The 12,921-nt window shown below is 39.6% G+C and overlaps 1 protein-coding gene across 1 annotated transcript in view; it reads left to right on the plus strand.

The window, feature by feature from the left end:
• The window catches only part of LOC126353930 (cationic amino acid transporter 3-like), a 122,105-nt gene that overhangs the window by 42,404 nt on the left and 66,780 nt on the right, over positions 1–12,921 (plus strand). The window contains exons 6-7 of the mRNA XM_050003191.1: positions 12,405–12,560; positions 12,634–12,758. Coding sequence (XP_049859148.1) covers positions 12,405–12,560; positions 12,634–12,758 — 281 coding nt within the window. The remainder of the gene's footprint in view (positions 1–12,404; positions 12,561–12,633; positions 12,759–12,921) is intronic.

The raw sequence follows: 12,921 nt of genomic DNA on the forward strand, positions 1-12,921 counted from the left end.
TCAAGCAACAAAGTCCATGAAAACTGTAGAAAATAAACTGGAAGCTCAGTTATTGTGAAGTGATGGTTTTCACGAAATCATTTCATCAACTTTAGTGACAAGTTCATCAGTCATAATGCCCGGGCATCCACTCTTCTCTACATCATGAACATTGGTTTGGCCATTTTTAACTAAATGCACCATTTCTGGACGGGACATTCACTCATTACATTGTTTCCATACACTTCGCACAGTTCATGATAAATTTCTATAGGTTTTAGGCTTTTTGCCAATAAAAATCATTTCACAGACTGCACCTCACAACTGGTGGAATTTTTGATTGCATACACATTTCAAATTCGAATATTAAAAAAAAAAAAAAAAAAGAAAAGAAAAGAAAAAACAGACGTACAGAGACTTTCCGAATGTCATGGATGGATGCCATGGCATCTTGTGAACAGTCTCAAAGCTCCAGGTCAGAGTCCTGTGCTTGGGTTAGCTGTGCAAAATCTACAGTCTTCATGACACTGCTCATCGGGGATAGATTGTCTACAGCGACATTGTTGATTCCCGATATATTCCGAACATCAGTAGTAAATTGTGCGATGAACTCCAGTTGATTATATTGTCTTGGAGAATATTTGTCATTATTTTGCCAAAAGGCATAGGTGACAGGTTAATGGTCTGTAAAAATGACAAAAACTCTAACTTCCAATGTGTATGGAAGTATTAAATGGACTCATAAATCACATATAATTCGTGGTTGTATGTGCTCCATTGCTGCTGCACAGGAGATAGCTTTCGTGAAAAGAATGTGAGAGGCTACCACACTCCGTCTACATATTGTTACAAGGCAGCACTGATTGCCATCTGCCTAGCATCCACTACCAGCGTGAGAGGTGCTTCCAAAGCTGGTTGTGCAAGAAGAGTTGCATCTGCTATATTTTTCTAGGCCACTTCGAACACATTTTTCATCATTTCTGTCCACAGTATCAGTGTTTTGCCTTTAACCTTAGGGTTAGTTAAAGCTGCAGTAAGAGGCTCCCGGAGTTAGGTGACATCAGTAGCCAGCCGCTATGGCTGATAGGTTCTAGGCACTTCAGTCCAGAACTGAGCTGCTGCTACGGTCACAGGTTTGCATGCCTCGGACATGGTTGTGCGTGATGTCCTTAGGTTAGTTAGGTTTAAGTAGTTCTAAGTCTAGGGGACTGATGACCTCAGAAGTTAAGTCCCATAGTGCTCAGAGCCATTTGAACCATTTGACATCGGTAGAAATTAAGGACTCCCAAGAATTGTCGCACTCCTTTAGCAGTTTCTGGCCATGGAATACTCAATATAGCCCCTACTTTTTCTGGTGGTGGCAGTGATCCCTTAGTTGAAATCCAGTGGCCTAAAGAGGTAACTTCTGTCTGACCAAAAACACACTTTGAGATGTTCAACACTACTCTATATTCGTCAAGGCATTTAAATACCTCAATCAGATGCTGGGGTCACTGAAAAGATGAGTATATCATCAACATATGCTAAACAACACTGGAAGCCTTGCAAAATGAATCTATAAATCTTTGCTACATCTGGACAGCATTTCTCAATCCAAACATCATAAACAGGCTTTCAAACAGACCAAATGGCATTATAATAGCTGCTTTCGAGATGTCTCTTTTGGCAACAGGAATCCATGTATGTGCCTTTGAGCAATGTAATATGCTAGACACTTGTTTTTGACATAATGTGTAGTTATAATCCTTCAAGAAGGGAGCAGGGTACCGCTCCAGTATTGTCCTAACATTCGAGGATTGGTAGTCACCACAAGGATGCCATGAAGCATTTATTTATTTATTTTGCACTAAATGAGGGGTTACGACCAAGGCATACAAGATTGGTGAATGAGGCCTTCCTTCAACATTGTATTAAATTGATCAGAGGGCCTCCGGTAGTATTGATATAATGTACAGCGTTGTGACATACCTTTTCTGGGGTCCCAGGAGGCCTTGTGATAGCCAGGAATTGTTCTAAAAGTATGGTATACTCATCACTCTTTGACTAGATCAATTTGGCATCATTTAATGCCACGCTACATCAGAATCCATTGGCAGATAGTTCCATGATGTTTTCTATTAGGTTGGCATTGGTGACGTCCAGCAGCAGTTGATAATCCGCTAAGAAATCAGCTCCGTTATGTACGCCACGGTGAAATTCCGCTTCAAGGCATGATGTAATCCCATGTACAATTTGATGTGCTGGTGGTGGAATTATCAGCTGCTGAAATGCAAAACAAGGTGGCTGATTGATACTTGTGTAACTGGGTCCATGACAAAGTACTTAAGTCAAAACCCATGACCACCAAAAATGTGCATTCTGTCTTGTGATCTGTCATAAAGAGATGCAAGGATGGCGACTGACAGTCTGGAGTGATTACTTCTGCCTGTCACTTACAGTTGAGAAAGATACAAGGCAAAGTACACTTTTGCATCTGATCTCTTAATTTCCTGTGGTGCCAACACATGTCTGCCCAGGTTGAATCTTCAGCCATGGCAGAGTTCTCTGAGAAAGAACTTCTAGATCTTCTACAGAAACATCCTCTAGTGTACCTGAGAGTAGTTTGCCCATCTGCTTACTCAGCACATTGACCTTGCTCATGAGACTGTCTTAATCTGACCATGTTACTACCTAGGTGCTGTTACACACCATCATAATTACAGGGCAGGGGGTCTGCATGATGGTGTCTTGAATTCAATGTGCCAGGTCTGCAATGGTATCTAACGACATGTCCGTTTGCTATGCTATAATGGCCTTCACCTGTGCTGGCAGATGGCTGCTGCACAACATGCGTAAAAATGAATCAGGCACCGTGAGCACATCAACCTTGATTCCTAAATGACAGAGGTACTGTAATGGTTTTCTGTCACCAACATCCTCTTGTGTGAGAATTTGCCATACTTGTTCTTCCTGCAAAGTGGACACTCTTCATATTAATTCAGTCTTTAATTTTGCATGTGATTCCATGTTTGGAGGTGAAGTTATAATATTTTGAATCTCAGCTACATAACAATGATCCAACTGACTGACCACCAGTTTGAACTTAGTGTAGTTGGTGGCCACTCTGGCACAGATGAAACTCACTTCCACTTGTGCAAATCATAATGCCAGCTTGTGAGGCCAAAACAGTGGTAGCTGAAAAGCCAATCTTGATGTGGTTGGCACACCAATTTCTGATCCTTCAAGTTTGCTGCTAACCATCTGTGCTGCTGATTTATCCTCTCTCTACCTGCAATCACATTGGGGTCACCGATGTCGCAAGTTGTGTGTGTTGTGCTTGCAATATCATTATCATGTTCTTGTGCGCAGTGAGAATATGATACACATGATGCATAATTCTGTTCAATATTCTATTTAGACAAGAAGTTTATTTTAAGCTCACATAACAGTGGGAAAAACATTATGAAATATTTCCATTGCAACGAAAATTGCCAGTTTTTTGGTAGCTAAGTGAGGAAAACATAACAGGAATACTAAAAAAGTCAAAGCAAATAATTAAATTCATGGAGTATGCACTGCAACATGGAGAAAGCATTTCACAGTGCTCCTGGCAGTCAGTGCGTGAATCCTGTTGACATCTGATGGATGATCAGCTGATTAACTGACATCTGTTTCGGCTGGTGACCAACATCGCTACAAAGCTTTTCTCTCCCTCAACAATGCCTTACACTTCTTTCCATCACCAAACTGATGACTCCTTGATGCATCAGGTTGTGTCCTACCAACTGATCTCTTGTTTTAGGCAAGTTGTGTCATAAATTTCCTTTTCCTCCAATTTGGTTCAGTACCTCCTCATTTGCTATTAAATCTTCCTATATAATCTTCAGCATTATTCTGCAGCACTGCATTTTAAAATCTTTACTCTTATTCATGTCATAATTGCCTATTGTCCATGTTTCACTTCCATGCAAAGCTACACTTCAAATAAATACCTTCAGAAAAGAGTTTCTAACACTTAAATTGATACTACACATTAATAAATCCCTCTTTCTCAGAAATTCTTTCATTGCTATTGCCAGTCTGCAATTTGTATCTTCTATACTTTTATTTATTATCAGTTATTTTGCTGCTCGAACAACAAAATTACCTTCAGTCTCTCATTTCCTAATCTTATTCCCCCAGCATCACCTGATTTATTATGACTACATTCCATTACCCTTCTTTTACTTTTATTGATGTTCATCTTATAATCTCTTTTCAAGACACCATCTATTCCATTCAGCTGCTCTTCCAACAACTTCAAAACAACAGAATAATATATCAGGAAAAACAGAGAGTAAACAAAGATCATAGGCTGAGCCAAAGATGATCTTGCGTGGAGCCTTCACTTGCACATAGCACTACATGACACACACACACACACACACACACACACACACACACACACACACACACACACACACACAGTGCAGTAGCTTGGATAAATTTCACTACTTCTCTTTGAATTGATGTGTTGTCCAGATCAATTGACAACGGTTGTGTAGTAGTAGCTGCTAGTTTCTTAATGGTAGAGTCTGACAACCATTGTGGCTGCTCCACTCTGCATGAGTGGGTACTAATGGTTCACGACCTGTGGTGATTATACGAAAGGCAGGATTAAGTCTGTTGATGTTGACAGCCATGGGTGTGCCCATTATGATGACAGTGAATACTCTGTTGTGCCTGCTAACTACACAGTATCATCCATCTTAGGGTGGCTGAAGTGGCTTGTGCACTGCATCATGTTGGATGAAAATGTAGTGACAATCAAGTAGCTTGCCAAACACAAATGGGTGGAGTTTCAGCTTGCCCTTGGTGGCACTTGACATAGGTGTGATATTTGTGTGTGCAGGTTATTCACAAACTGTTGGGGGTCAATGGATTCATCTTGTACACTGTGTTAGCATGCACCAGGAAGGCATATAGGTTGACCACACATGAGCTCCACAGTAGTTGCCTGGAGGTCTTCTTGCAGGAAAACACATAGGTCATCATTGCAAACTGTGGCTTTGTAACAACACTTTGAGTTGGTGGTGCATATGCTTAACTAAGCTGTTTGGCACTAGGTGATATGTTGTAGTCCTGATTTAATTCATGCTGAGTAAGACAGAGAGTGCTTTGAAGAGATATAATTTAAACTGCCTTCCCTGGTGATTTGTGATCTGCGAGGGTATGCTGAAATTGGTGATCCACTCATGAAAGAATGTGGTCACGACAGTTTCAGTGGTTATATCAGTTACTGGGAATATCTTAGGCCAGCATATATAGCGGTCTGTAGCTGTGAGACAGTAAGTGTATCCTTGTATCCTTCCAATGGCAGAAGAGGTCCTCTGAGAGCTATACAGATATGTTCAAATTGTAGATTTGGAGAGATGAACCTTCCTAGTGGTGACCTGACATGTACTCTAATAGTATTGCATTGACAGGCCAAGCATTATCATATGAATTACTTACAATTCCTGTCATATGCAGCTGGATGAACACTTGCTTCACCATGTTTGTTGTGGTTCTAATCACAGTGTGCAAAATACTGTTCAGGAACATGATTGCCTTTTGACAGAACTTGGTAGTCACAAATAGTAACATTGCAATGCAACTGGACAGCTGATGATGGTAGTGCAATGCAGTGGAGCAACAAGCGTAATGGCTGCATCAACAAATCATGTAATTCATTGTCTGATTGTTGTGTTGCATGAGAACTTCAAAGTCAATTGCTTCAGAAATAGATTATATGCACAAGAACATGATAGCTGGTATGTTCAGTTCACCTTCAGTGGGGATGATGTTGGTAGTAAGTTGACTGATGAAATCAAGATGTCGAAGCTGTCATGGTGAAGGTTTCTTTGGGCACTGTTGGAAAGCATACAATAGTGGCTTGTGATCCATCACCAAAATGAACTGCTGTCCCTCCAACAAGTCTCAGAACTTTCTGATGAATGCATGGGCAGCATACAGCTCATGGTCATAGGATGACAAATTTTGCTGTGAAGGTGATAACTTTTTGCTGAAGAAGGCTAGTGGTTGCCAGTTGAAGCATCCCCAACTCTCTTGTGGTTCCCTTTTTAGGTACTCCACGTTGACGTCTGCTCGTAGATACGTATCGTCGGTAGGTTTTCCGGCTTTACTTCCCGATGTGACAGCGACGACTCTCCGATGAGGTGTGGGCCTTGTGTTTTGCTATTACTGTGAGTCTTGTAAACTCTCCTCTTTTATGATTAAGACAGCCTGTGCCACCTTTCGGAGGGACTGGGGACGTCAAAGAGTCACAATAGTTCATATTAAGCAGTCCGTAAAACATGTAAACGTTCACTTCAGTTAGCATGTTAGTTAATGCCTACGCTTTCCGCTAGATGGTGCTGACTTACTGCTGAATAGCTTTTGTTCTGTAAAACCTTCACTGATTAGTACTAGGTAAATGAAATAAGTACAACACTCTTGTATTTCACTTTCACTCTATATTCAAGGATTAAGATGGTGGTGGATGGTCTATTTAAAAGGTTCCTATCCTGGAGGAATCTAAATAGTCTGCAAATGCTGATATGCAGGCGCTCTATGTACAGATTAGCAACTAACAGCACATGACACTTTCAAAAGTCCACACGTTAATATCTGAATACCGGTACCTCTGAACTCACTTGTATCAGCAGATAATTTGAGTTTCTGTCATCTATATGTCTGTAAAGTTCCAATCTAGCACTAAAGTCCTAAAATCCCCTTAATACTCCGTTGCTACCAACAGTCAGAGATTGTACACTACATCACTTTTAATCTCCGTAATATTCTAACAGTTTATCGTGAATCTTAACATGATAAAGTCCAATCTAATTATTGTCTCACTGAATGACGCGGGTTCTCCGTCGTTTAACGAAACAATCAAGGAAAAAAAGGCAGCAATAATGGCGATCAGGGCTTTTTACAGGTTTTTCATCACAAGAGTTTAACATCACTGCCTTCTCCATGAAGGAGCTTCCGTGGCTTTTCTGTATTTAGACGTTAAACTACTTGCTGATACACTACCATTTTGATCTGCAATTACTGAACTCTGATTCTACACTATTTTCTCCCTCTAAAAATTCTATTCTGAATTTTGAATTACTCTTTCTATACCTTTTATCACTGTAAACTGAACCAAGGAGGTGTTACGCAGTGTCCATCAACACATTATTGTAGTGCCGCATCAATTGTGGAGGCAGAAGCATCAACCATCACTGCAAGTTGTGCTTGTGGTACTGCATGCACCAAGAGTGCTACTTCAGTGATAGCAGTTTTCAAGTCAGAAAATGTCATTTCAGCTTCTGATTTCCACTGAGGTTTATCCTTTGGTCTTGGTTTGCCTCGTATGAAATTGTTTAGTGATGCAGCTAGGAGGGCCTGATTGTGGATGAAATAACAACAAAAGTTTCTGACTCTGAGAAAGCATCATAGTTCCTTAATTGTTGTAGGTCATGGAAACCAAGTATTGCATCTAACTTCTCTTTTCATTGCCAAATTCCTTGAGCAGTAGTAGTACAGCCAAGAAACATTAGTAGTATAGACAACAAACTGAATATCTGATGCCCAAGGGCACGATTGAGTGGGTTAATAATGAGCCCATGCTTGTGTAGAGGGTTAGAGAGTTATCATAAGTGTGACAGATGCTCAGATTCTAAGTATGAAATGACCAAAACATCATCTATCTACACGAGGGTTGACTGAGAAGTAATGCCTCCAACTCTTCAGCAGTTGGCAGCATTGGTATAAGGCAGGTACTGGCTTGTTCTAAAGCCTCTTCTCTACAGCTCCAGTTGGAGGGCAGCCTTAGTATTGAACAGTTGTATTGTTACAGTGTAAAGTATGGAACCCTGCACAGACAATCAATCAATGCTATTTAAGCAACGTACAGTCATAGAATTCCTGGCAGCAGAAGGCGTCACCCCAAAGGAGATTCATCACAGAATGAAAGCAGTTTATGGTGACTGTTGATGTAAGTACTGTGCGTTACTGGGCAAGTAAGTTTAAAGATGTTGAGGTGGGAACATCTGACCTGTATGATAAGCGAAGAGTTGGATGTCCTGTGACAGCAGCAACTACCATGTTTCACAAGCAAAATGTTGACAGATTGATCACTCAGAGAGAAACTGCAAGCACAATTGGCATATCACAAGAATGTGTGGGTCACATTATTACTTTGCTTGGCTATCAGAAGATGTGTGCACCATGGGCACCCCAAATGCTGACTCCTGAAATGAAAGCACACAGACTTGAAATTTGCCAGGAACAGCTCTCACATTATAAGAATGAAGGTGATGCCTTTCTTCATTCAGTTGTGACAGGAGATGAAACATGGATACACCATTACAACCCAGAGACGAAATGTCAGTCTATGGAATATCGACACAAAGACTTCCCTCAGAAAAAGAAATTCAAGATGCAGCCCTAAGCTGGAAAAATCATGGCCACAGTGTTCTGGGATGCAGATGGTGTTATCCATGTTGATTTCCTTGATCGTGAAACAACAATAAATTCAGAGCATTACATCACAATGCCGCGAACTCGGAATGATGGCTAACAAGAGTCTGAAAGAAAAAGAGAAATGTTTTCCTGCAACACAACAATGCCAAACCATGCACTTCACTTGTCACCACAGCAGAACTTCAGAGACTGATTCTCACCACCGTAAGGCATCCTCCATACAGTCCAGATATAGCACTATCTGTCTTCCATCTGTTCCTGGTAATGAAAAACGATCTGCAAGGACATCATTATGCTTCTGATGAAGATGTTGAGAGAACTGTGAGACTGTGGTTTGGAAACAGAGTGCTGACTTCTTCCATGATGGCTTCAGAAAACTTGTTCATCATTGGCAGAAATGTATCCAATTGGCTTGTGATTATGTGGAAAATTGATAATTAAAGATCACATTCTAAGGATTATTTCTGCATTTGATTTATTAAAATATTCCCATACAAACCCAATTAATGAAGGTGGTGGCATTACTTTTCATTCAACCCTCATACAAAGCAATAATCCAAGTTATGTGTAACCTTGTCCATAATTATTTGGAATGTCCAAAAGGCATGTGGGTGAATTCGAACAACGCAAAAGGCATGCATACATGTGCCTTGGGAACATCATCTGGTGCCACAGATATCTGGTAAAAAGGTCTAACGGGGTCCAGCATAGAAAATATCCTCTTTCTGTAGACATTGGACATGGAATCCTCAGTGTGTGGTATAGGATACTATCTAGACTCATTCTTGCATTTATCTGTCAATAGTCTCCACAAGTATGCTATCCATTGTCCTTTTTTTATACTATATGGAGGGGAGATGCCCAACTGCTACTTGACAGGTTCCAGATAACCTGTGCAAGCATGGATGTGAATTCTTGTTTAATCACTTTCAGTTTCTGGGGCATTAAATAATGTGGTCAAACAAAGAGGTGGCCCAGGTGTGGTCAAAATGTTGTGCAAGGGAGCTAACATAGGAGCTTGACACATGATCCTGGGAAACGTTTTCATAAATTCAATTAATTGGAGTATCTTCAGTTACCAGTTATCATGCGGATGCCAGCATCTTCACACGACGTACTAGTTGTCTGCTAGCTAAGTTTGTGCTAGTGTCCAGCAGGCATTGATGCCAGAGGTTGGACAAAAGTCCATAAAATGATAGAAAATCTGCTCCTAATGTAAAATGTGTGATGTTTACCATGACATCATGGCCAACCGAATCATAGGCCTAAGTTTAACACTAATGCGGTAAGACCATACGTAACTGTTGTAAAGCCATTGACTGCAAAGAAATGGTAACCACCACACTTATGAGGTGGCAGATGGGCAGACAGGTAGCCTAATACATCTGCACCCATGTCTACTAAGAACTGGAATTTTGTATCTTGGCCTGTGACAAACAATGAAAGGCTGCCATTCAGAGCATCAGTGGCTGTCATCACTCAGCCTCTGTTGTGTTTTCCTGCTCACAAGGTGGGCTATACTTCTGTGCCATGGGTACCAACATACTTTCCTACAATGTAAACTCCAGACAGGAATGTCATCAATGTAGGAAAAGATAGATTGCTACTTTTCGGAACGAAGACACATCAACTTGCAGACAGGAATGATTAAAAGATTCTCACATATAGCTTTTCACCACAACCTTCATCAGTAAAGCAAGATGTACACACACACACACACACACACACACACACACACACACACACACACACACACACACACACACAGTAGCAAGCACACTTCATGTACACACAACCGCCAACTCCAGCCCCAGATGCTGGAGTTGGCAGTTGTGTGTGTGTGTGTGTGTGTGTGTGTGTGTGGTGCTTGCTTACCTGTTGCTAGCAACAGAATTATGAGTGTTAGTGTCAACAATTTTGTGACACAATAATGTATGGTAATGGGAATAGTTCTAAGTTCTTGTGGTAGGATGTCATTCTGAATTGGACGATCCAGTATGAGGGTCATTCCATAAATCATGGCAACTATGGTAAATCTTGTGATAATGTGGCAACATGAGAATTCTGTGATGTGCACTGAGCTGGTATGGCAGTGTGTATCAGAGTCCCAACACAAAATAGTTCTAGTACAGGTGGTAACAGTAAAGGTTGAAATGAAGCACACACATTGTAACTTTGTGTAAATGTATTGTGAATGAGTACAAATGGGACAAAAATGAATCAGAATCAACTACTGTGATTCAAAATAGACCCTCAGCACATGCACACAGGATTTCCAATGATGGGGATGGCACTGAATGTCACTGGCATTGCCATTAATGCCAAAATGCTGCGAGAACATTCACCCTGTTTGCAATCATCTCCCACTTTCCCACACAATGTTTTCCTCAGTTGTGAATGAATGTTGATGCTGCATGAACTGAGGATCCATCTCGCAGAATGGCCAACATCACACTGAATAGTTTCAAACACTGGTACTGAGCAACCCTCACAAGTGGTTACAATCTGTTGGTTGATTTTGGTAATGTTTGTCATGGGCTTTTGAATGTATTTACTATGATTACGGTGATGCCACATGTTCACATGACATACCATAGTTACCGTGACTTATGAATGACCCTCATATAATTTAACAGATCTTTTTGCATAGACGGACTTGTAATCTTACCCTCCCACACATCACTATTAAAATTCTCTCTCTTTGTAAACATTTTGGAAGCTTCAAGAAGTGTAAGATATACAAAAAAGAACTTTTTACTTGTCTTTATTTTCTCTTCTTGTTGTTGGCTCTAATTCTTGTTGTTTCTAGGGGTACATTCTGACAGCTGAAATTTTATAATATTCTGGGTTTGTGAAGATGAAATAACTGATGAAGATTTGCCTGTTTCCTATGAATATCTTTTTATTTTATCCCATTCATCTAAATCACACCAACTTAACAATTTCCACTTCTATCATGCCACAAATTTCATTATTGGTGACACAATCAAAAACATGTCTGATTCCATCAAAGCCATGCCCACCACTACCAACTTTCTGTGGTACTTACCACATTGCAAAGAGTTTACAAACTAAAAGAGTATACAAACTTTCTTGACACAAAAATAATCTTTACTGATTTATATCATTATTTTATAAATGGGTCCAGAATTAATTTTAATAATTACCATTAGATTGTGCAATTAATAATATGAACTTTAAGTATACCAGAAATTTCATAATTTCAAATACTTTTAAAGGAAGAGTAATTTTAACTGCACATACAGAGTACTTTTTACATGTTTTAGTCTGAAACATAACACATCATATACAAAATCATATGAAGTTCATTCAGTTAGACAGCTGATATAATGTTTACCCATACAAGACTCAATAGTATAAGTGGTATTGGTTTTACTATTGAAAAAAGTTAATTTCATAGGAGGGTGACCCATTATAGATTCAACATTACTGTCAAGGTGCAAAGCATCCAAAAAACTTGTGGCAAATTAATTGACAGAATCTGTATCACAAGAGGCCTGTTTCCATAATGTCAAGGGTAGTAAGGTAGGGAATGAACAATTCAGAAGTGTCAACAGATAAAAGTGAACATATTGTTGTCTGTTTTTGTGTTTAAGCTAATCTGAAAGCTGTATACACACACACACACACACACACACACACACACACACACACACACACACACACACACACACACACACAAGGGTTTACTCCAAAAGTTAATAAGATTTTTTTCTTTATGGTGTGTGCCTGATGACAACTCCATGCTTCCGCTTTTCAGTGAGTGGTCTTCTTTACTGCTAAGGTATTTAGGTCCTACCAGAATTTTCTTGCAAAACAATATGAAAATATTTTGCATGTATAAAGTGATAAATATTTTCTCATACTTAAACATATTAACAATATGCTCTCAATATTGTAGTGTAATTCACCAAAAAAGTTTATTCTCTTTAAAGGTAATATAGATAACTGGCAAATACAAAAGAATGAAATACCTGACATTTATTATGGTGGTGAAGGTGGATATGTACCATTTGGAATTGCTGGAATTATCAAAGGAGCAGCGACTTGTTTTTATGCTTTTGTTGGCTTTGATGCTGTAGCTACAACAGGTGAGTAAAAGTTTTGCTAGTGATTTTTCACAAAATTAAGCTATATGTCTCATTAACATCTCCTTTCTTTCAGGAGAGGAAGCTCTAAATCCGAAGCGAAACATTCCTTTGTCTATTATAATCTCGCTGTTTATTGTCTTTTGTTACTACTTTGGAATTTCATCGGTGCTTACCCTTATGCTTCCCTACTACCAACAGGTAAATTGGTTGAGTATTGTTTTATTATTTAACAGCTTATGACTGTTTCTTGTCCACTAACAATTTAATGTGACTGTGAGGGAAATAAGAAATATACAAACGTGTTTAATATTTTATAACGATGGGACTAATGAAACCAGTTCTACTTCAGCCATCAGAAAGT

This window comes from Schistocerca gregaria, chromosome 3 (genome assembly GCF_023897955.1).
Source record: "Schistocerca gregaria isolate iqSchGreg1 chromosome 3, iqSchGreg1.2, whole genome shotgun sequence".
Lineage (NCBI taxonomy): Eukaryota > Metazoa > Arthropoda > Insecta > Orthoptera > Acrididae > Schistocerca > Schistocerca gregaria.